The 25,367-nt window shown below is 43.8% G+C and overlaps 2 protein-coding genes across 3 annotated transcripts; one reads left to right on the top strand and one right to left on the bottom strand.

The window, feature by feature from the left end:
- The first annotated feature begins 778 nt into the window (after positions 1-778).
- LOC120712312 (disease resistance protein RGA5-like) lies at positions 779-15,861 on the top strand. Of its 2 annotated transcripts, none has more exons than XM_039998073.1 (4): positions 779-996; positions 1,118-1,929; positions 7,394-7,470; positions 13,468-15,861. In XM_039998073.1, exons 2-4 carry the CDS (start codon positions 1,357-1,359, stop codon positions 15,446-15,448), a joined length of 2,631 nt encoding a protein of 876 aa, XP_039854007.1. In that variant the 5' UTR covers positions 779-996; positions 1,118-1,356; the 3' UTR covers positions 15,449-15,861. The 2 variants fall into 2 exon arrangements, with proteins under 2 accessions (XP_039854007.1, XP_039854006.1); XM_039998072.1 differs by having other exon boundaries at positions 1,113-1,929.
- LOC120712313 lies at positions 8,872-11,283 on the bottom strand. The gene is made up of 4 exons (XM_039998074.1): positions 11,110-11,283; positions 9,784-11,010; positions 9,556-9,674; positions 8,872-9,479 (listed from the first exon to the last, which is right to left on the bottom strand). The coding sequence occupies exons 1-4, from the start codon at positions 11,246-11,248 to the stop codon at positions 9,042-9,044; spliced, it is 1,923 nt and encodes a 640-aa protein (XP_039854008.1). The 5' UTR covers positions 11,249-11,283; the 3' UTR covers positions 8,872-9,041.
- Positions 15,862-25,367: the final 9,506 nt, after the last annotated feature.

Here is a 25,367-nt window from a genome sequence, read left to right as displayed (position 1 = left end):
ACAACCACATCCGATGGCTGTCCCTCCGCGTCCTCTATATGGATATCCCCATATGTACTATCAAGGATATCTCCCATATGGAAATCCTCACATGTACTATCAGGAATATCCCCCAGAGCAAGATCCCTCCGAGTACCTAAGTATGTAGGTAACACATCTTATTTTCTCACTTGCATTCATTTCTTTTACATCTTCTCACCCATTTTATTTATTCCTTTTTATAGGATTCGACGTTACAATGGGAGTCATCAACAATTTTCGGTCGGTCGTAAGGTTTTCCTATGGGAAAACACCGAAATAAAAATTTTAGAGTATATTATGTGTTAACTATTTGAGACTTGTATTATTTGAACCTATATTTTATTTGAACCTATAAATTGTGTTAACAAGTTGAACCTATATTTTATTGCATTTGGATTGTGGTTTGTATTGATATACATATGTTTTACGTCAATTCTATTAATATTTGCTTTGTAAGAAAATCATTATGCATATTGAACTATTATATATAAGAATTAGATATAATTCTCTGAAAATATTACACTTCTCTTAACACAATTTGTTGTTTTCTACCGTGGTCAACATTTTTCGGTAATTATGCAGCCTATTCCACCGAAATTACAACGGAAACCGGTCGAAAAATACGAAATTCGGTGGTTTCAAATTTGAATTGGTTTACCGACCGGTAAATCCGGTAAACCGCCGGTTTTCGGTAATTTTCCGTTACCGGTGCGGTCCAGTAAATGACTTACCGCCGGTAAGTTTTTCCTTGGGCGACACCGCTTCTCCATTCCCCAGCATCTCCATCGCGTTCTCCACCACGCCGCCGGTTGGACCTCGCCCGCCGACGGGTGTGAAACACGGGCGGAGCCCGCCGGAGCAAGAGAGGGCGAAGCGCCGGTGCGTGAGCGATTAGTTTGATTCCTCTGCTCCCAGAGAAGACCACTTCTTACTTTCTTAGCTACTAATTAGGCCCAATTCCAGTTTTTCCACCAGGTTCGTCCCTTGCTTCATTTCTTTCTCTGCTCTAGGAACTGTTTCGTAGGCATAAAATTGGAGTGATAATGTTTATAGTCACTTCTCACTTGAGTTATGTGTCATCCTATAACCAGTGCAGACCAGAACCAAGGAAAAGGGAAGCTGGAAGCAAGATGGTTGGATTGACAGCAAGTGCTTTGCTGGGGGTGATGAACCCCGTCCTTATCAAGCTCACTGTATTGTTGGGAAAGGAGTTCGAGAGGTTTAAAGATGTGCGAAAGAAGATTGCTGACCTTCAAGATGAGCTAGGCAGCATGAAGACAGCCCTGGAGATGGTGTCCGAGTCAGAGGGAAGCCAAGCCACAAGTAAAGGAATGGATGAGTCAGTTGAGGGAGCTGTCCTACGATGCCGAGGACTGCATTGACAAGTATATGCACAACCTCAGCCATGGCGACACCAGTGATGGCCTTACCCACAAGTTGACTGGCCTGGTTACTACTCTCAGGGCACGCCGTCGTATCAGCAATGAGATCAAAGAACTGATGGAACGTGCCCTAAAGGTTAGTGATCGACATAGGAGATATGAGCAGGGTCCATCCATGCCATGCCCAAATTCTGTGGTAATTGACCCCAGATTGCATGCTGTCTTTGAGGAGGCAGATAGGCTTGTCGGTATTGATAGGCAAAGGGACAAACTTGTCACCTGGCTCACAGATCGCATTGATTTGCATCCACAGCGGATGGTTGTGTCAATAGTTGGACCTGGAGGATTAGGCAAGACAACACTTGCTAATCAGGTCTTTCAAAAGATTACTAGCCAATTTGATTGCACGGCTTTTGTGTCTGTATCTCGAAGTCCTAATGTGAAAAAGATTCTCAGCGATGCATTCTTGCAAGTTCTTGAAAGCAATAGAAACAAAACTGCTGAGCAAAGTGAAGAAATTGCAAGGATACTGTTATAACTATTGGATCGACTAGGGTGTAGATCGAGATGTTACTTTCTTAATCCAGAGCCACCGTAGGTTCGTCGGTGGCGTTCTGCGCTAGGGCAGCGACGCGCAGTGCAGGGTTGGCGGTGTAGTCGACGGCGAGCCAGTAGCGGCGACGGCGCGGCACGGTGGAGCTTCCCGTCGCTGACAGTCCCCCTCTCTAGATCGGGTTAGGGTTTAGGATGGTAGGAACTGTAGCTGCGGCGAACCTCGTGCCTTGTGCCGCTGGTCCTCACCTCCTTTTATGGGGCTGCGCGACGGGGGCCCACCAGCCTTCCATGGGCTGAGCGCCCCCGATCACGGCGCGAGTCAGGGTCCATTTGGTCCGTTGGGCCCAAATGGTGCAGATCAATACTAACATTCTCCCCCTTGATCTCATCTTGTCTTTTAACTTATCTCAATCTTTACTTTCAACATTCTTTATTCTTTGTTTACCTACTCCATCACGGATTAGTGCATATGAGCATGCCTCATCGTCACGGTCAATAACCGATAGACTTAACAGCTACAACACACCTCTCGGTTCTGAAATAGGTACTTTAACTTTGGGCCCTTTATCGTCCGGAAAACATAGGCTATACCATGAACCCATGTCGACTGTGTGTTCTCTGTACACACTGGGCGGCAAGCCTTTAGCAAGCGGATCCGCAGACACTTTCTGTCACTTATACTCACAATGCATTTCATCATGATTCCGGACTTTCTCCTTTACAACGTATAACTTTGTGTCAATGTGTTTGGCACCACACTTGACTCGTTGTCATAGGAGCAAACTACTTTAATGGTTATTGCTGTTGTCAACCATTATCAACTCTGGGTACAGGTTCACTTAAGCATTTTGCCTGTCCCTCGGCCTCGTATCATGCTATACTATATCTTTGCATCACATTGATCATAATTGCTTTGTTTTGGAGCTTTTCCACACAAAACCTCCAAATGTGAAAGTTAGCGACAATTGTGGATTTCGCTACACATTTCACAAGTTCTACTTTTGTACTCACAACCTTTTGAGAGTACTTGTTCTTTCCAACTTAGCATGAGGCCGACATTCTCAATTTCATTCCAGTGATCTATATCTGGATTGAGCTTTTGCCAAAAGAACCCGGATACACAAAACTATGTCAGGGTAAGTTCTTTACTTGCGCGCTTATAAAACTTCTAACAGCTGAAGCATATGGGACTATTTCTGTTTCACATTGGTTCCTGTAACACTAAGGTTCCCAAAACTATTACCCTTGACGATAGGAACAGGCGTATGTTTACTCATTCGCATACTTCATTTCTTTAGAATCTTTTCTAAGTATGCCTTTGTTGTAACCATAATACCCCTTTCTTTTTATCTCAATGAGTTTCAATTCTTAGAACGAAAACCAACCACTAAGATCAAAAACTTGAGGACAAGAATTCTTTATCTGAAATAGCATATTAACACCACCACTAGTGGGTAGGGTGTTATCTTTAAGTTGTGGAAATAAAATTTCCCATTCTTTAACTTTCTTTTAAAACTTTCCTTAAAAACTATTGTCCTCCTCAATCTCTTTAAACCCAATTTTTTTTTTCTTACTATTTCTATGAACTTTAGATACCACCATCTCAAGGCTTTAAATGTGTTTCTTCTTGTGGTATCTCATATATTCTTTCTTTCCATGACAAAACGTCAAGTAGTGTCATGTAAATATTTCTTCACTTTGTGTGAAACTTTTGTCACAAGCCTTTCGTTATATCTTTCACCATTCCCTCTAGAGTCACATTTCTCTTTGTAGGTCCATTACAACCTACTGTGGTGACTCTTTTAGGAATTATTTTCCTTTTCCACGGACTTAGCCCATAGAATTCTCGTGACTTCTTCAAATGAGGTGGAATCAACCTCCATTTCTTTTCTTGGTACATTGTTTTCTATATGGGGCTGTTGTTGCTCTTTGCCAAAAGCAATAGACTCTATAGACTCTTGCATAACAAGACCCTTCTTTACATTATTCATCTTCTTTGAAAAGCTAACAACAGGTGTTGTATGCAACATCAACAAGTATGAGAAACTTATTGCTCCTGAATCATCGAAGTGGACACGCATTTCTACTTCTCTTCAAGGCTTAGGTCTCTACATACCATGCTCCCCAGATTATTCTATCTTTTGTAAAGATGGCATATCAGTAAATCTCTTGTTTTGGTTCAATCTGTTAAAAACTTTATATCTATTAAAAATTTTATATGTGCTCTGTAAACACCATCTTACTATCTTTGAGGGTCGTCCAGCATGAATGCCGGAATTTAGCCATTTCTTTACATAGGGGTATCACTATAGTGACCGTTGTACTCCCCCTGACGGTTATATTCATTCTTTAATAGATCATCTCTTGCTTTCAATGCACATTACAGGGGAGTACTTTTCTTAACTGTCTCATATTTCTCCCCCTCGAAATGTGGCTTGAACTTTTCTGCCACAATTTCGAAAACTATTCACAACTTTGTGAATGAGAAAACTTTTATTACTTCATCCACATGATTATGTCATGCAGAACAAAGTATTTTCTTAATTCGTATGGGAGTACCTTTTATTCACTTTATTTTGATAACTCAATAGAGTCCTTTATTCGATATGATAGTATTTTTTTTTACTTCACGAACTCAACAGAGTCTACTACCAATACTTTAGAAAGTCACGCTCGCAAATCTTTCTTATCTTGAGGTTCATATGTAACTTTCCATTCTTCATTAAACTCAATGAGTGCTTAATCTCTGTGACACAATAGAAGTGCCCGATCAATTCTAGAATAGCAAAGGTACTCCAAACTTTTTCTCCCAGTGTGGGATAAACCAGTACATAAGTCACCACAACTTTCTCCCGCCATGCAAGATTAGCACTATGCCAACTTTATCCCGTCATGCGGGTTATTTCATACTTTTCCAAACAAAAATGTTAGGTTCGGTTCATATCAAATTCAGAAATAAATCTGAATATTTCATGACACACATGCTTAATCCGACGTTGGTCAAATTAAACATGTATGACTTATCACAACTTTAAATGAACTCATAATGAAATCTTCTTGATAGATAGTACACAAGAGGTATTTCTCAAAAATGATCTCTTACTGCTCTATCTTCTTTTCTTGGATCAACATCCATAAGTACTTTTCTTTTCAAGTCATTCTTTAAAGAAAATACACTTTCTCATGCGATGACCTTCTTTCTTTCTGAGTCACAGGTACTCAGTTCATTTTCCTTTGTCCCGTCAAAAAGGACTACATGTAAATCTTTGTCTGAAAAGACAACAACTAAAACTTTTAGTTCTATTCTATATCACCGTTGGGCAGAAATAGAATAATCTTTTACATTAATTCCATATCACCGTTGGGCAGAAACGGAATTAATGTATGGAAAAACTCAATGAACTTTAAAACCATATATCTGCTCCTCAAAATTAAATTCTCTCGTTGGTTCGAATTTAATTAGAGAATAATCAAATTTATTGCAGCGAAAAGTAGAAAAATATATTTCTCTAGTTTAAGAGCAGTTCTTTATCTATTCTAAAAAAAATCACTATAATGCAACATTTACCATGGACTTTAAACTTTAAACTATAACTCATAAAAATTATAATATTATTATCATCAACGTTGGTCAGAAAATAACGATATTATAATTAACTTTAATTTCTTTTTTCTTTGAGAATTATCTTTATGATTCCAGTGATGCTCAACTTTGAGACTTCAAATGGCATAAAAATGCCAAAACTCAATTTTGACTTTAAACAGCGGAAGCTTTTCTATCTTATATCCACAAGAAAAAACTCATTTAAGACTTTTAGACCATTCTTCCAATTAAATCTTCTCGTTGGTTCCGACTTAATTGGAAGATAGCAACTGTATAACAGCAGAAATATTTTCCTTTCTTTATGGCAGCGGAAAACTTTTCTTTCTTTTCTGAAACAATACTTTGTACTCATTTTCTCTCTAAACAATTTATCTCATTGGTTCAAAATTGAATAGAGATAAAACTGTACAAACTTACTCAAAACTAAGTTCTTTAATCATGCTCTTAAAAAATAGAAGAAACTTTTAAAACGTTCTTTACTGTGCAAGAGGCCCAGCCGGCAAACCGGCCCATGACCCGCTCGCGCGCCTGCGAGTGCGCTACCGCGACCCAGCAGCCAAGCGGCGGCGGCCCAGCTCAGCGCTACCTACCCGCGCGCGCGCCCGCTGGTGGAAGCGGCCCGCGGCCCACTCGCGCAACCGGCCCATCGACTGCAGAATGATCCTGGCCATCGACTGCCATCCGAAGGCCGAGCGTTGATTTCGCTGGATCAAAACCAGCTGCGGCCGACCGACTCCTCCCAAACCCTAGCACCATTCTTTCCTCTGCTCTCTCTGTAACCATCGAGCGGCGGCTGGCCCTTGGTGGCGGCGCCGCCGCCGGCTCTCTCCCGCCGGCGCGCCGCTGGGCCCGACCACCGGCTTTATGGCCGGCGACGCGGATTACAGTCGCGCGACCCCGAGCCCTTTCTTTTCTTTTTCTTCTGCCTGAGCCGCACGGCGGCGGCCGCCCGTGGCGACCTGCCACTCTTGCCGTCGATGCCGGCGAGGGACGCCGCCGCCGGATCCAGTCCAGCTGCCCCGGCACTTCCTCCTTTTGCTTTCTTTCTCCTCCCCTTCTTCCCTAGCCTCGCACGGAGCATGAACCGAGGGCCGCTCATGGCGTCCAGGGAGAGATGGTGGCGCCGCCGCCGATCCCCTCGCCGGCGCGCATGCTCGCCCTCGGCTGAGCACGCCTCCGTCGAGCGGACTGGGCGACAGTGCCCTTGCCCCCAAGTCCGGGAGCGCTTTGCCCGGCGGCTCTGCTTGGCAGCAATGGTGACGGCGGAGGTAAGTCCCGCCGCCTCTTTGCTCTTGCTAGTGTTAGGGTTTGAGATTTATTTGACTTTTTCGATCCGAGATCGATGTACATCTTGTTCTGTCCCTTGTTCTATGGATTCGCAAACGAATTCTTCCCTATCTCAATCTGCACACTAGATTGGCTCTGATACCATTGTTATAACTATTGGATCGACTAGGGTGTAGATCGAGATGTTACTTTCTTAATCTAGAGCCACCGTAGGTTCGTCGGTGGCGTTCTGCGCTAGGGCAGCGATGCGCAGTGCAGGGTTGGCGGTGTTGTAGTCGACGGCGAGCCAGTAGCGGCGACGGCGCGGCACGGTGGAGCTTCCCGTCGCTGACAGTCCCCCTCTCTAGATCGGGTTAGGGTTTAGGATGGTAGGAACTGTAGCTGCGGCGAACCTCGTGCCTTGTGCCGCTGGTCCTCACCTCCTTTTATGGGGCTGCGCGACGGGGACCCACCAGCCTTCCATGGGCTGAGCGCCCCCGATCAGGGCGCGAGTCAGGGTCCATTTGGTCCGTTGGGCCCAAATGGTGGAGATCAATACTAACAGATACAAGATCTTGGCCATGGAGGGTTAGACTATCTACAACTTATCAGCAGGATGAGATGCTATCTTCAAAATAAAAGGTATGCAAAAATGCAAGTGGGTAGGGTACTATGTTTTCCCCCCCTTCTGCTTATACAAAATATTGGAGTCAGCCTGTACTTTGCATTTTTTTTTTGGGAAGAAACATTTGAAGTAGAAATTTGGTTGCTAAGATAGGATGTCAGATTCAAGTTAATTCTCAAAGTAGCTGTATCTTAGTTTGATAAAGTCAGTCTATGATGTACAGTAAGGCAGTCTGCTTGGATTTCCATTAGACTACCTCTTGTGTTGAATAAATGTTGTCCTACATTTGTGCTAAGGACAGTGATACAAATACTTCGATTAGTAATTCTATTTTATGAAAATATGTTCATATTGTCAGACTCAGTAATCCTTGATACATTTATGATCTAGGAAAGGGTGATTGACACATGTCCTAAAAGTCATGTATTTAGAAACAGAGTACCTACTATACATCTATACATCAGAACATTTGTTTTTGTTACATGTAACAATCTCAATGGTTTCAACATATAAGTGCTTTATGCCATTACACTTACACTAATTCCATTTTATATACATGGGACAAAGCAAATATCTGGTTCCATGCATGTGAGATGTGTGCATATCTTAATTGACAAGCAAAACAGAGTAACGCTGGTTACAAAAGTGATAATACTCCCTCATATCACAAATGTCGGTTTATACATTCACATTTCGAAACAAAATTATTGTCACTTACTAATGTTCTGTTGCAATATACTATTACAAAATGTTTTTCTAGACAAACCTATTCATTAAAAGTAATTCATAATCATAGTTGCACGCTGTGGAGACTACTAAGCTGAGTTTGTTTCCATGCTAGGCTCATTCAAGGTAAACAGAAGTAAAATTCGTCCATCTACGTGCATTCCATAAGTTGGTTGATCTTACCTTTAACCTGTTCTTGAGTTGATATATTATGATTCAGCCTGATCCATTATTGTGTACGATTGAATACTTGTGAACCAAGTGGTGTGACCCATACATCCAAGCGAGTTTCGTTTCTTGGTGAAGAAATTGAAAAGGTGACTAATTTTCCCAAGGTTCAAAAAAACGCTAAACGCTGAGCGAACGCTAGCCGATGGTTTAGAGTTTTAGTAGTTTAAACGAGATTAAACGCGATTAAACGTTTTTTTTATTTTTTTATTATTTTTGTGATACTGAGAGCAATATCAGTAGTAATAACACAACTAGAAGTAATAATAGTGACCATACCTCTTGCTGCACACTTGTTTTTGACATCCCTTCCTTTCCTCCTGGGTTTCTTGCATTCAACAACAGCTAACAATCAAAAGGAGACAAGTTAATAATCTGTAAACAGTAAAATCAAATAACTACATGTACAGCCAAGCTTCCAAACAACAGGGCAGCAGCACAAGGCAAAATATGACAAGAAAATATACGCACAACAGTCACAGTTCACATGCCTTAATGGCCCACAAATAGCACATAGCAGTACAACACACAATAATGGTCTTATCTTATGGTCCATACACAAATTAAACATAAGTAGACAAGTAGATAATGATATTTAGATAACTTGGCAGCATGCTGCCATCATAAAATCTGCTCAGTCCGCAAATGTAGTGCAATTCAGAATTGCTTCTTCATCATGATCATCCTCATAGGCAATGTCATCATCTTGATAATCAAGATCTTCGGATTCAGATTCCCACCCTTCTTCATACACCTCTCTAGCCACTCTTGCACTCCTTTGAGGTTGAAGCTGTTCATTAGTTCCCATTGCATCTCCAATGACACTCCATGGTATCCTTGTCTCTGGCATTTCTCCCTCATCTTCCTCATCCCTAAAGACAGCCAATGCATGAGCATCCCCTCCCTCAAAGAAAAATCCTTGAGCTTCGGAAGCATCACTACTTAGGAGCACTTCATAGTTACTCTTTCTTTTAATTTTCTCCTTCTTGGACATCAATTTATTATTGAATTGGATGAAGACTAAAGAGTTGAGACGCTCTGTTGTCAGCCTATTCCTTCTCTTTGTATGATGTTGTACAAATACATTATAAATTAGAATTCCAACATCAACACATGTACATTACATTGGGAATAGAGTGCAAACTAACCTGTTCAAATGTACTCCAATTCCTTTCACATCCAGATGCACTAGAGGTCAGTGAGAGGATTCTAATGGCCATATATTGCAAATCTGGTGCTCCACCTCCATAAAGCCTCCACCAAGATGCTACAAAATTAAGTGAAATGTCTCAAACATGTGCAAAATTGATTGCAGAAAATTCTGGACAGAATTAATTGCAGAGACAAATCTGGACAGAATTGATGCATTAGCTTACCCGGATTGAAATCGAAGCATTCGCAGGTCTTTGCCATCTTCTTTGAGAAGTTTCCTTGTCTCTTTTGGAATATTTCCAAGTCCACATTAACAGCCCCATGTTGTTTATCATCATCGTCATGATAAAAGGTCTCCACACATTGCATGAATTTTTCCACTACATTTGAATCAGAGAAGATTGCTGGATTGTTGTAACTATAGTATGGATTCAGCAAATATGCAGCCACATGCAATGGACAATCAAGCCTATTTTTCATTTTCTTGTCAACAATGGCCATCACATCTCTGTAGTTCTTTTCCACATTTCCAAATGATTCTTTGATCTCTTTCTTTGCCTTGAGAAGTTCTCCGTAGACATACCCCATAGATGGTTTCACATCCCCATCCACCAAACGTAAAACTTTCACCAAGGGCTCAAAGACCTTCAAACAAAGGGACACATTTCTCCAAAATTGTATGTTCAACACCGTGGCTGTAGCATCCTTGCCCTTTTTGGTCTTCACTTCAGATAAGTCTTCCCACTTGGAATCAACCACCATCTTCCTTAGACAATCCTTCTTCTCCATCATACTTTGCATTGTCAGATAGGCTATAGCAAATCTAGTTACCCCTGGCCTTATGATTTCTCTCTTCAAGGTGAAGGACCTCAAACATGCCAAAGTTCGGTGGTGACCATACACAAAGATAGTGAATGATTTTACTTGATCAATCGTCTTCTTGAATTTTGCAAGGTTGCCAATACCTTGCAGCATAAGATTAATGGTATGAGTTGCACAAGAACTCCAAAATATGTTTGGCCTCTTAGCTTGTAGCAAAGCCTTAGCTCCCATGTTGTTAGAGGCATTGTCTGTCACAATTTGCACCACATTTTCAGCACCTACATCCTCAATTGCCTTGTCAACGAGCTCATATATAACTTCACTAGTGTGTGACACATCTAACATCTCCTTTGACTTGATAAAAGTTGTGCCCTCACTTGTATTTGTGCACAGGTTCATAATACTCCTTCTCTTCATATCTGTCCAAGCATCAGTCATGATGGAGCAGCCATGCTTAATCTTCTCATCTTCACGATCTTGTAGCAAGCTCTTGGTTCTTGCGTGCTCCTCTTCCAACAATCTGCCCCGAAGATCATATTGAGTTGGAGGTTGGAAACCAGGACCAAATTGACCAATAGCTTCAACCATTTCTTTGAACTCATCATTGTCACAAGCATTGAATGGAATAGCTGCAAAAAAATTGGTGCAGAAAATTAAAATTCCAGCAGCTAATAATCGAATAAATATGAAGGCTGCAGCAATAAGGATTTCTTAAGTGCAGAACATACCATGTGTATAGACCCATTTAGCAACATATCGCTGCACTTGGTGTGTTCTCTCTTTCCAAAGTGCTTCATTTATGTTTTGTTGCCTCTTAGCTTCAGCACTGCTTAACTTGGGATCAATGGGACGTGTAAATTTGTCCATGGGCCCTAGCTTCTTGGGTGTGCTTGAGCTTCCAACAATTGACTCAACTTCGACCACTTCGTCCTCTTCACCGGTAGCAATCTGCACATTCTCCCTAAATTCTCTATCATGTTGCTGCTTATCTTTCTTCTTCTTTGCTATTTCATCAAGATTCTTAATGCACTTCTCCTTAACTTCCTCAGGAACTTTTGGGCACTTCACAATAGATGTGCCCTTATGAGCAAGATGTTGCTTAAGCCGATTAATTCCTGCTGAGGTCTCTTGTCCACAAAAAAGACACATAACTTTGTTCTTGTCATTGGGATCACAGAGACGCGCCCACTCCCAGCCTATATCAGAGGACTTTCTTTTCAGATGGTTGACAACCTCAGTGGCTTCAGTACCACCACCAGCAGCAGGTGCAGCATCGGACATCGACATCCTAATCCCAACCCAAGAACAAGAGTACAAATCATAATAAGGCATACATATATCAGAGCAATCACATTCAGGCATACATATTAACATTCAGGAACTTTTAGAACAATTCACAATGTCATTCATCAGAGCAATCACATAAATTCATACAACAGGAATTGAAATACTTAAATGCATCGGATTCAAGGGTACATACAAATACATCAACTCACAAATCAGGCATTTAGAGACTTATTCAAGGCAGGGTTAAGGCAAAGTGGCAAACACATACACATACATGCAGAGCCAATCATCCAGAGCAGGGGAGAGGAACAGGGGAGAGGAGCAGGGGGCGGAGGAGCGAGCGGGAGGAAGGAGCAGCGAGCAGGGGAGGGCACTGACCTTGGGGGCTTGGGGCGCCTGCAGGGAGGAGCCGAGGAGCAGCGACGGGAAGCCGACGGGTCCCCTGCAGGGAGGCGGACGGGCCCCCTACAGGGAGGCGGACGGGAAGCCAATGGGTCCCCAGGGAGGCGGACGCGCGACGGGCCCCTGCAGGGAGGAGCAGCAGTCGAGGCCTCGAGGGGCCCTGCAGGGAGAAGCAGCGGGAGGCGGGAGGCGGGAGGCGTGGCGGCTGGCGACGCCGGAGGCGGAGGCGCGACGGGAACTCCGCGGCTCGCGAGGGAGGCAGAGGCACGACTGGTTGCGCCGCCCCGACTGTCGTGCGGTCGATTTGTTGGGCCCGCTTCTAATTCCCGCGCCTGCTCGCGATTCCTTCCCGCGCCGTTCTTTCCCTCCCGCTCACGCGCCACGCGCTTTCCCGCGCTCACGTTTCCCACCGTGCAGAACGTTTTTTGACCGATTCCGCGTGGTTTAAACGCTGCCGCGAGTTTAAACGGGCGTCTAAACGCGCCCAATGTTTTTTTCAACGTTTACCCCATAAACGCAACGCTACCCCAGCGTTCAGCGTTTAATCTTGATTAAACGACGTTTAATTGCGTTTTTTTGAACCTTGAATTTTCCACCCTCTTGTGAAAATACTGATACCATTCTTCTAGATTGTTCTTGGAGCTTAAATGAGTCCGTATGGGTGCTATAATGTTGAATATGTTATCTTGAAGATCTTGGTGCTTTTGTATGGCCAAGGCTCTGGCACGGAAATTGGCCACATGACTGCGCTCTCATGGAGCCAGCCCGGGTTTGAATCCTGGGACCTACTTGTGGTATTTGCTTCTTGTATTTAAGGTGGAATTCTTGCTGAACAAATATGCTGACATATGAGGGAAAAAAATCTTTGCGACAAGTCATCTCACAAGATACTCATTTTTTTCCCTCTCTAGATATGTTTTTCAAGAGTAGTGAATAGTGATGTCTAGGCATGTTTAGCACGAACTATCACGGAATAAGGAAGAACAGGACATATCTAATTATAGATCGACATATTTAACACAACAAATAGTGTAGACATGTCCATGTTCTAGCACTTTTCAAAATAGAGTTAGCCACGTTTATGGACTGTATAGACATTTCCATCATATTATGTTGTGCTGCTCTAGCTAGTCTGGTGGTTGATAAGATCCTTGTAAGTTGATTAGAGTTATTAGGTGGTCCTATGTAAATTATCATAGGTGAAACTGAAGAGAAGCTCAATGATGAAAATTTTGAAAGAGCTTCATATTCACTAATCCCCTCTAGTCAGCTTCTCTACTCTACAAATATGTTATGAAATCCCTTTCCTTCAAGTGTTTGTTTGATTCCTTTTCAAAACTCTCTTTGGAACAAACCTTACTAATGCAGTGCTTTTTCTCCAACAAATTGTGCAATAGGTATTTTGTCATAATTGATGATATATGGAGCAAACAGGCTTGGAAAGACATCCAATGTGCCTTTCCCCAAGATAGTAATGCAAGTAGAATAATGACGACTACACGAATTCATGGAGTTGCTGAATCATGTAGCTTTCCACACAACATCTATGTTTATCGTATGAAGCCCCTCGATAATGATGATTCAAAGAGATTATTCATGAAAAGAACATTTGGACACGAAGATGATTGTCCTTTTGAGCTGAAAGAAATAACCGATGATATACTAAGGAAATGTGATGGCTTGCCACTAGCCATAGTAAATATAGCTAGCCTACTAGCAACAAAACGACCCTCAAAGAAAGAATGGGAGGGGGTACATAAATCAATTGGTTCTGCATTTGAACAAGACCAGGAGTTTGGAGTGGTAAAAAGTATTTTGTTTCTTAGTTATTATGACCTGCCTTGCTATTTGAAGACATGTTTGTTGGATCTAAGCATATTCCCAGAGGACCATCAGATTGATCGACTGCGTTTAATAAGGAGATGGATGGCAGAAGGGTTAATTATTGAACAATACGGACGAAGCATGGAGGACATTGGAGAAAGCTACATTAGTGAGCTTATCAACAAAAATATGATCCAGCCAGTGGGCATTGACTACAGTGGTAGACCAAGAGCTTGCCGAGTACATGATATAATGCTTAGCCTTATTGTATCACTATCAGCTAAAGAAAACTTTGCAACCATATTGGATAATCAAAAGCTGACACCTTCAGCACACAAGATTCGACGCCTTTCCATCCATGGTAATTGTGAAGAAAAGCTCTGGCAGAGCACTGATGGCTTGCGCCATACCCGGTCACTCAGTGTTTTCGGCGATGCAAAGAAGATCCCCCCTCTGTTGGACTTCCAAGTTCTACGGGTCTTAGATCTAGAGAATTTTACTAATCTGGTGGATGGTGACATTGGAGATATTGGATGTTTGATACACTTGAGGTATTCAAGTTTCAGTAACATCAGCAAGATCCCAAGACAAATTGGGAAGCTACAACATTTGCAGACACTTGACCTCAGATGGACAACAATAAGAGAATTGCCAGGAACTGTGGTTCAGCTACGACAACTGGTGCACTTATTTCTTCCTTATGGTGTAGAATTACCACATGGGATTGATAGCATGGTATTTTTACAGGAGCTATCACGCTTTTGTGTCGCGAGAAATTCCGGAGAAGTTCTGCTACAGCTAGGTAATCTAACCAAACTGAAGGTTCTTGGTGTTGATTGGGAATCTAATGGTCATTTTGATGATGAAACAAGCTCCAAGAAATATTTGGTATCATCCCTCTGTAAGCTGGGAGAAACAAACCTCCAATCATTATATATTTCAGCTTGTGTGCCATCTTCTCTGGATTTCTTAGCTGACTCATGGTTACCTCGTCCACTTCAACTTCAGAAATTTAGCTCGATCGGGGATAGGCGCACCTGTTTATCTAGGCTCCCAAAATGGATACCTTCCCTCTCAGAACTCACCTGCTTGCAGATATTGGTGGAACAATTGAGATCGGAAGACATGCAGGCACTTAAAGGCCTGCCTACCTTGCTCTATCTCAATCTTTACACAAAGGAATGCACACTGGAAACACTGACCATCAGCAGCGGTGGATTCCAGAGTCTAAAGGAGTTCGATTTTGGTGCTTTTTCTGGGGGGCCGGGGCCGATTTTTAAAGCAGGAGCAATGCCAAGGATCGAGAAGCTTCATTTTGCATTCACTGTCCATGACGTGACTTATGCATACGGTGCTGGTTGCGATTTTGGCATCAGCCACCTTTCCTCCCTCAAGGGTCTCTGGGTCACTATCGACTGTTTCAGTGCAAGGGCTTCGGAGGTGGAGACTGCTGAGGCAGCCATCAGAAATTCAGCTGCTCTCCTTCCTAACCATCCAACACCAAAAATCTATAGAATGGGTGAACGTGCAATGGTAAAGGAGGATGAAGAGTAAAGGAGTGGACACACATGTGGCTCTGAAGAGCAGACGGTACTCTAAACATGTTTGCTGCTCCAGTATTTCTTCTTATTGCGATGTCACAGGTTTGGATTACAACTGAAACAGGTGATATCATTGCCATGGTCGCACTGCTGTCAGGATCGTTGATTGAAGTATCTATCCAGGTTATTGGTCAAAAACATAATGCAACTAAAAATAGCCCAACCTACGTTGTACAGGTACTCTGTAAATATTTTTTTCTCAGCTTGGTTGTCCAATTTTTTAACAAACTTCCTGCTTCTCCGTTCTTTAGCAATAGTCTTGAGGAGTAGCTCATATAGTCATATGCTTGTTGACACATCTTATGTTGTTGAATTTTTTTCCTGAACAATAATGCAGAAAGCCTGACTAAGCACGTGTTTAAGAAATCAAGAGTCATATTTCTGATTTGTTTGGCTCTGGATAACTAACGATGGACAGGTAATTTTTTTTTTTTAAAAGATGCTAAAGGACGAGGAACTTAACATAACTAGCTGTAAGCTCCGAATGAATGTCTAAATCCATTGTTCAGGCTTGAGAGTGCATTAACTGCTCATACCGTTGAAAACAAAATTCAGTTTTCTAGCTTCTCGTACGAATGAGAGGTACAAAAGGGACTCTGCTTCTCCACGCTCCCTTGGTAAAACGGCATGACGTGTCAGAGAAACAGGAAGCTAAGGGAGGATTGAGATTCAAGCCTGATGCTTGACGCAGGAGGAATGCCAAGGCTCGAGCTGCGTCAGTTCCTTTTAGTTTTCCCGCGCATGGTACGCTGTTCGCAGTACTTTGCTCTGTTTTCCCTTGGTGATCAAGTTGGGTCTGAATACCCGACGAAATCGGATCGGCGACGGCGAGGGACGGGGACACGTGAGGAAAGTTCCAGCGGTCATCGCTCCAAATGCGTGGTGCCGTTGTGATAGCGGGCGTCAAGGCGGCGACCGTGCCACCGGCCGTCGGCGGTGGTTGTAGGCGGTGGGGGCGGCAGGCCTCCGGTGGGTAGAAACGTCGGAGGCTAGGGAAGAGACGGCGCGGCACCCGTGCAGGTGACGGTAGTCGGGGATCGGGGTAAAACGTTGGCGAGGTAAGGGAGGCTGGGGAAGAGACGGCGTGGCACTGCAGCGGCGGCGGCGGCCAGCTGCACGTGTCGAAAGATAGAGGTTGAAGACGAAAGGGAGATACAGATGTGTCTGGGGACCTATGCATCTTTGTGTAAGATAGTTAAGCAAATCATCTATAAAGCCCATTAAGACCCAGTTGATGTTGAACTAATTTAAAAATGTTGAACTAGTATTTCGAAAATATTGAATTAGTATTTCGAAAATATTGAAGCAGTATTTTGAAAATGTTGAAACTCAACATTTTTTCCACACCTTCTTCTCCAGTGCCGGCAACAGCGCCGGAGCTCCGGCGGGCCCACACAGCAGCACAAAGGCCAACGGCGCATGGAGCTTCATCGGCCCCACCGGTGGCGGCGCTCCCGCGCGGGGCAAGGCGCGCCAGGTGGGCCGAGGGGCGGCAGCGCAGGAGCAGGCCGCAAGGGCGGGGGGCAGCGGCGTAGAAGCGGGTCGCGGGGCGGCGGCGCAGGAGCGGGGCGTGCGGGCATGGCCGGCGAGCAAGCGCGGGGCAGCCGGAGGCGCGTTGGGGGGCAAGGGGCTGGGCGGTGGCGGCTGGCGGGCTCGGGTGAGGAGGAGTAGGGTTTGAGCGAGATCCAATGGATGTAGTTGTTTACATGAATCTCAAACACTGGAAGATGGAGAAAAAAAATCTTCCAGAAGATATATAGAATTGGCGGATGTGCCTAGTACTTGCTATGGGTAGAACGGATGACGAACGAGCTGCTTCCCAACTGGATCGGTGACGAATCGGGTCTCATCTGGGCACAGGTGTGACACCCCGGCCCAGAGCTTAATAGGATTAATAGGATACTCATACCAACAAGTTGCAACTTCTTTTCTGGAAGCCGATCTCCAAAGAACTCCGAATTTAAGCGTGCTTGGCTCGGAAAAAATTTGGGGATGGGTGATCGACCGGAAAGTTCTTCCCGGCTGCGCACGAGTGAGGACAAAGTATGCAGAAAAGATTGGTGTTGGTCTGTGAGGGCAGTCTATGTTCTAAAAAGAAGCTAGATGTAAGCGGGTCTAGCCTCGGCGAGACGGCACGTTACAACAGGTAGGGCCGGGCCCAAACAATACCCAAGTGAGAAAAATAAAATTAATTAAATAGATGCTTTAAGATTTGTGCAGCTTTCATAGAAGGGACTACCGTAGCAATTCTCAATGTTTTTTTTCAGGTCCTACTCAGAGGACATACTGTAACGTCCCGCCTCCCCGAGGCCAGGCCTGCTTACATCTGGCTGCTTTCTAGGACATAGACTGTCCTCACAGACCAACACCAGTCTTTTCTGCACACTTTGTCCTCACTCGTGTGCACCCGGGAAGAACTTCCCGGTCGGTCACCCATTCCCAAATTTCTCCGGGCCAAGCACGCTTAACCTCGGAGTTCTTTGGAGACCGGCTTCCGGAAAAAAAGTTGCAACTTGTTGGTATGAGTATCCTATTAACCATATTAAGCCCTGTGCCAGGGTGTCACATGTTCACCCCCTTAAGAGACCAACGTCCTCGTCGGTCAATCCCAAGCCAGGAACGTCATCTCTTGGCCACGTCTCGTACGTCCAGTGCCAGCAGCCCATATGCCACGTCCGTGCGTACAGTGCAAACAGTCCATGTGCCACGTCCGTGCGTCCAGTGCCAACGGCGCATCCCAGATGCCCGTGTACTGACCCGCCACGCGCCCGTGCACATGCCGGTGGTATCTGCGCCCCTACGCGCTCGTGAAACCGCGAGAGTCGGCTCTGATACTATTCTGTAACGTCCCGCCTCCCCGAGGCCGGGCTTGCTTACATCTGGCTACTTTCTAGGACATAGATTGTCCTCACAGACCAACACCAGTCTTTTCTGCACACTTTGTCCTCACTCGTGTGCACCCGGGAAGAACTTTCAGGTCGGTCACCCATCCCCAAATTTCTCCGGGCCAAGCACGTTTAACCTCGGAGTTCTTTGGAGACCGGCTTCCGGAAAAGAAGTTGCAACTTGTTGGTATGAGTATCCTATTAATCCTATTAAGTCCTGGGCCGGGGTGTCACACATACTAGCGTTGGTTTTGGTAAAGTCGTAGAGTAGTGAAGTATGTGAAGACCAACAAGACTGCAGGAGGTGCTGATTCTAGCGTGTCAAACTCTAGAGACGACAGCTTTGCATTTCGTTGTCTCCCGTGGATGACCTTTTAGTTTAAAAATTAATTTTGAGACTGGAAATTTTCTCTTATTAACATTTGCTTGAGATCATGTAGCGCTTGCCATCTACGTGGAATAACTGTTGTGGACAAATTCTAGAAGAAAGTCTCTGCATTATATTAGAGAAAACCAAATTGTGTAGTCGTACGTCAAATACTCGTATCCTTATTGTTCATACATATCGATTTTTTGCAGTGTAAATGTTCCTGAACATCGTAAATGTTCCTGAACATCATGTCAGAAAGCCTGACCACTCACGACTATCGAATTTGGCGTGCCGTGGCTGGACGCCGACAGGGCGCCGCTGCCGCCGGAGTACCGTGCCGGCCTCCAGTCCGAGCACCCAGGGCTCCCCGCCGCGCCGCCCGCCTCAAACGGCACGGCCGTCCCGGCCTCGCGCGCCGCAGCCAAGCAGGCCTGGCATGAACCACTACTACAAAAAATATTTGTTGAGGTGAGTAAAAATACATTTTTTTTGGAGAAGTGGATAACAAAACCGCTCCTAAAAACACATTTGCAGGGGCGGGCCACTCCCCACCCCCCCTACAAATACATTTTCAGGGGCGGACAGGGGGATTTCCAGGGGCGGGCAGGGGGGTGATCCGCCCATGAAAATATATTTGCAGGGGCTGGTGGAGGGTGGCCCGCCCCTGCAAATGAATTTCCAACCCGTCAAAATAATTAGTAATTTATTTTTAATTTATTTCGCGGTGTGTTTTAAAATTTGAATTTTCGCTTTATATATCTACCAAGCTAGGTTTATATTGACCCTTTCTGATCTAACACTCAAATAACAATGCAATCAAATCAAATTTCATAAGATAAAGGAGTAACAATACAAGTTGTTCAATAATAATAGTAGCGGCACATCCATGCATATTACAAATTTGAAGCTACTGAAATGCTCGCTAGATATCTAAGATAGTTGAGGTCTCCAATCATCCGCCCTAGAACTTCATCAAAATATACTAGAGCACAAACAAGTGCACTCTCCTCCGCTTCCCAATGCCTACCACATATAGGACTACTAATATCGAACAATGGAGTGTTAGGATGACTTGCCCTGCAAAAGGAGAGCTTTGCTTGAAACCTGCAATCTCTTCTAAAATATGGCTCTCCACCCATGTAAGTCAAACCTAAGTTCTCCATAACTTGATTCAGAATAGCCCGAAAGCTAACTGCCGAAATCATATATTCACCATCAATGAGATCCTGAAAGGTGATAATAACATTACGAAAGTTGAAAGAATAGTGCAACATTACTAAAGTTAACAATGACTAAAAAGAAAATCGCATACTCTGTCTTGTCGAGTAAGCCGTCAAAGCCTCTCTGTAGTCAGAATAACATTGCTTTCTCTTGTCTGTAGCTGCTTAATTCAAAAATATGAAAAGTCGGGCACAAAGTACCCATGATCCTTAAGCTACTGCAAGCATGCCTCCACCGCTAACTTCTCATAAGTTGTCCAAATGGGTGCCTCTCCACCTACTGCGGCAATTGAAACCATGGGTATCATCGAGGAGAATGGATCCTCTTTTGGTTTCATCGAGGAGAAATCTACATGTCGAACGGGTAATTAAAAAGAAATATGTATCCTTTTGATATCCGGTTGCCGAACAAGCTCGAGGTGAACTACAGGAGTAGTACCACACAAACCTTCGACAACATCTTTAAGCCATCTAACAAGGTTGATAAGCTGCATTGTATGTGAGCAAATTTAGAATTTTTTGAAGCTGCATTGTATGTGAGCAAAAGTATATGAAAATAACAAATGAAACTTACAACATTTGAAATTGATCCGTGCGTTCGATCACCTGGTGGCAAGACAATGGCTTGATGGAAGTGTATGCCTGAATATTGAGCATCACCATGGTCCATAAGCCCACGACCCCTACCACAACCGCCGCCACAACCACCACCACAAAACATCTAATAATATTCACATTGAGTAAATATGTGTAATGAAATTCGTAGTGTAACAAAAATTCACTAACTCATGTACTCCCATTCACATTGAAATGAAAAAAGTTCTAACCCTAATCCCTAACCCTAACAGGGGATGACAGCAGGGCCCCATATGTTCTAACCCTAGCCCTAACAAGCATGGACGGCTCGGCGTGGGCAAGGGGAAGGGGAGGGAGCTCACCATGTCGAAGAGGAGGCGGAGGAGTGGCGTCAGAGGTTGGGGTGGCGGCGGATCCGGGCATCGGCGAAGGATCCGGGCGTCGGCGGAGGAGGCGACGGCGGCGGCGCGGAGGAGGACGAGCAGCGTCGGTGGAGGCGGAGGCGGCGGTGGCGAGGAGGAGGAGGAGGTGGTGGTGGTGGTGGCGGCGGCGGCGCGGAGGAGGAGGAGGAGGAGGGCACGGAGGAGGAGGAGGAGGGAGCGGAGGAGGAGGTGGTGGCAGCGCGGAGGAGGAGGAGGGCGCGGAGGAGGAGGACGAGGAGGAGGAGGCAGGCGGAGGAGAAGGAGGCGGGCGAGTATATAGAATGTATTTGTAGGGGCGGGTGGGAGCCTGGCCCGCCCCCAAAAATCGGTTTGTAGGGGCGGGTGGGGGCCTGGCCCGCCTCTACAAATATTTTTCCAAATTATTCAGAAAATTAGATTAATATAAATAAAATAGTAAAACACATGATAAAATTGTAAAAATTTTATCATAGGAATATTGTGATATGTGTAACATAGAAAAAATATCAAAATCATATATCAGAGCATATAATGAATAAATGTTTTGAAACAACAATGTATACCTATGTCACACTACTATGTCATACAACTTAAGGCTAACTTTGTGTTTTGAACACTCATTAACACTAAACACGTTGAATTATATTTTTCATATTTTTTTATAGTTCTACATGACAGTACATGATTATCATAAAATTGCACATTGTTTTGAAGTATTTTGCATCTCCATTTGAAATAAATGAATTTTTGGAATAATTTGGAAAATTATTTGTAGGGGAGGCTCACCCCCCTCAACCGCCCCTAAAAATCACACCCATTTTCAGGGGCGGCTGAGGGGGTGAGCCACCCCTACAAATGCCATGTTTAGGGGCAGTTTATTTCTATAGCACGCGCGCCCCCATTTATAGGAACGGGTGACTTTTTGGTCCGCCCCTAAAAAAATTGAGGCGTTGCTACAAATCGTTTTTGTAGTAGTGAACCTCACCTTCTTCTCCCAGCCCCCTGCAGCAGCCGTAGTCATCCGCCACGGCAGCCGCAAGCAACAACCCCGTCGAGTCCACGGTCATGCAAGCGGCGGCGAACCGGCTGCGGGCCACCCTGCTGTTCTCAGAGGAGCAGAGGATGGCGTGGCCACAGCTGCCCAAGGGGCTGCGCGCCACCGCCACAGCGGCAGGGGCAGCTCCCGCTCCCATTCCCAGGCACCACCACTTACGGAGAAGCTGCCACGGTGACCCAGCGCAACCGGAGGCAAAGGCTCCCCTATGCGGCCGCGGCGACGGCGGTGGTGACCACCTCGTCGGTCTTCTCCGGCAATGGTGACTGAAGCCAACAAACAACTATCCAAGAGGCAAGTGGAGCCACGTCGGACGGCTAATGTGGCCTGAAATCGGGTTGGTTTGAGCTCGAAGGGTAATTTGCATAGATCCTGTTTTGTTTAAGGATGCCCATAAGCTCCAAATAAGCTTTTTGGCTTCCAAACACAATGGCTTACTAGAGAAGTTTATTTTAAGCACCCCATAAGTCCATAAGCACCATGAGGATATGCTTATTGTGCATATTTGCTGGTGGAGCCCATTAAATACTCCTACCAGGTTCCCCTTTTTCACCTCATATCCCTCCAACTCTATCTGGTTGCAACATTGATTTGGGGTAAAACTGGCAGAAAAATATGAGTGCTTATTTTAAGCATACAACTCCAAACAGATTTGAGGCTTATTTTAAGCCCATCATGGTTGGGTGCTTATTGGCTTAAAATAAACCCTCACTTTCCAAACAGGCTAATAGTTTGGTCAGCTGGCAAGTGTAGGATGTCTAGTTTCGTAGATAAGGATCAAAATCGAATGATCATGATAGTTCAGGGTTTTAAAAATGGACTTTACCCTTCAAAGAAAATATGTTCAAGATGTAGAGGTTGCCAAAGTATTACAGATTAAAATACAATAATGTTCGAATCATTGCTCATCGCCTAATAAAAATGTGTATTATATTTCACTACATGACAATAAATCATTTATGATCTTACATGTTGATGATATACCACATGCAAATCATAGCAGTGGAGGATCTAAGAGGGGTAGGGGCTTTAAGCCCCTTACTGGTTGCCACCTCCATCAGAATAAGGGGAGCTAAATGCGGATGAGAAAGTGAAGGTAGAAAAAGAAGAGAAAGAAAGTGTGAGAAGAGGAAGAAGAAGGCTTGAGCCTTTTCTATAGCTATGAGCTGTATCCATTCCTAATTCATAGATGTTCAAATCTAGAAAAAGTGTGCATAAACATGAAGAAAGTATACAATAGAATTGCATCCATATATAAAACTAATGCATGAAGCTAGATATACGATGTCAAAGGATAGAAGCAACAATTTAAAATCACATCTCTATTTTTAAGAACCATATGGAATCCATTGCAGACATCGCTGCACTGTGTTCGCCTTCGCGGTGCCGTGGTCGATCGCCTCCCAATTGGGAGCATCCAACTTGACGGCCTGACCGTCCATTTTTTTAGATTAAGAAAAATCCTGACCTTGAACATTCACTTGTGAATGTCTACAGCCAACATGAAAGGCAGTACGCAGACTGCAAGGCACAATGCCTGAAACTAGCACAGACAAAACAAAGAAATACCACCAGCTCTAACTGGAAATAATCAGCAAAACAACACTACTGTTTTAGAGCCAATAACAGCTTAAGGCAGGGAGGGAACAACAGTTTGACAACCTAAACTAAAGGAGCTATCACTTTGATTCTCCTTCTGAAGTTCCACCCAGTCTTGGCAAAAAGTTTCATTATTGCTTTCTCCAAAATGCTACAATTCTTTATGATAAAATTCTTCGCTTCCGCTTTAGATAATTGCGACCATTTCCTTGCCCAAAAAGTCCTCCTGGAGATAACCTGCAAGTATGAGTGACGAGTGCTAACCACTTATCAAGTCATCATGCATGTTTTGGCTATAATGTTTTTTTTGTCTAAAGGAACATGACCTTAATTTTTTCGGCCGTCCCTCCAATGGCTGTCCAGGCCAGAGCTTTCATTTTGGATACGTGGTTCGGGTCTTCGGGAGCTTCAAAGTGAAGTTATCTGTGCAATTTTTGTTTTTTGAGATTCTAAAATTGTTAAAGTCTTTTCAAAAAAATGTTAATATAATTTAAGGACCCCGTTAAAGCGCGACTGGTCGCGTGGAGATGGAGTGCGCGACCCCTTGCACCAGGCGTGCCCTTCTACTCTGCTTCTCTCTGTACAAACCACCGCAACTCCCTCCACGTCACGTATCTTTTCAGACCTTGCTAGCTCTATCTCCCACCCATGTATTGCATGTTGGTGGAGCTTTTTTAACATGCAATTTGCCCATAAAAAATATTTTATTTTCTTCGTATGATCTCCATTTTGAATACCGATTGCACTGTTGTGTTCTATGTGATGAGACGAACAAAATAAGATCTCACTTGCATATATTTTGAAGATATTTTGCACTAGTAGCAACTTATATGTAAATTTGAATTTGATATTATTGAAGAAGTTGATACAATATACATATATAAGTTGCCACAAATATAAGATAAAGGTTCCCACAAAAAATATTTATAAGTTGTCATAAAAATAAAATTGTCACAAAAGCATAATTTGTTATAAGTATAAGTTCTCACAAAATAGAATCTGTCATATAAATGAGTTATCACAAAAACAAGATATCATACATATAAATTAAAAAAGAGTAAGGTATCGTACACATAAGTTCATATACGAATTGTCATAAAAATAAAAGTTGTCACACATTTAAATAGAAGTTGCCAAAAAAATAGAATCTATTATACACATGAGTTGCCACACATATAAGATATAAATTACTACAAACAAAATATATCATACACTCATACATATAAGTTGACACAAAATAAAATTGTTATGCACATAAGTTATTACTAAAGTAAACTAATATACACATAAGTTGCTATAGAAAAGTCACATAAGCTACTACTAGTTCACAAATATCGTTAAAACATATGCAAGTAGGGTCTAGTTTTGTTTGTCTCGACTCATGGAATACAACATTGTAATCGATTTTACAAACGAAAGTAATATGAAGAAGATAAAATAGTTCTATGAACAAGCATTATTCAATAAAAAAATATGCAAGGGTGGTAGAGAGGGAGGGGAGGATGCGATGGAGGTGTGGGCTATGTGCGTAGCAGGCCATTATGCGCGGTGCATGCGTCAGGAGGGAGGGGAAAAGCCGGCGGACTGTTGGGCTGGAGAGTCGCGAGTTATTGCTGCCGCGCGACCCATCGCCGGTTAGCTTTTTCCATAATATAAGGCTGTCTTTGAGCCTTTCCTAACAATTGGGCCTAATTGTTTCATTACTCTACGTTTACGGGCTCCATGGTGCGGGCCCCTGTAATAGGCCCTAACTGTAGAATAGGCCCG

This window comes from Panicum virgatum, chromosome 6K (assembly GCF_016808335.1).
Source record: "Panicum virgatum strain AP13 chromosome 6K, P.virgatum_v5, whole genome shotgun sequence".
Lineage (NCBI taxonomy): Eukaryota > Viridiplantae > Streptophyta > Magnoliopsida > Poales > Poaceae > Panicum > Panicum virgatum.
The sequence above is the reverse complement of the archived record's forward strand: the minus strand, read 5'-3'. Positions and strand labels throughout refer to the sequence as shown.

Coding starts and splice junctions, on each gene's coding strand:
- LOC120712312 (XM_039998073.1), top strand. CDS start 1,357: ATGAGTCAGTTGAGGGAGCTGTCCTACGATGCCGAGGACTGCATTGAC. Junction 1,930..7,393: donor AAAGTGAAGAAATTGCAAGG/ATACTGTTATAA, acceptor CAATACTAACAG/ATACAAGATCTTGGCCATGG. Junction 7,471..13,467: donor TGCTATCTTCAAAATAAAAG/GTATGCAAAAAT, acceptor ATTGTGCAATAG/GTATTTTGTCATAATTGATG.
- LOC120712313 (XM_039998074.1), bottom strand. CDS start 11,248: ATGGACAAATTTACACGTCCCATTGATCCCAAGTTAAGCAGTGCTGAA. Junction 11,011..11,109: donor TAAATGGGTCTATACACATG/GTATGTTCTGCA, acceptor ATTTTTTTGCAG/CTATTCCATTCAATGCTTGT. Junction 9,675..9,783: donor ATGCTTCGATTTCAATCCGG/GTAAGCTAATGC, acceptor TTAATTTTGTAG/CATCTTGGTGGAGGCTTTAT.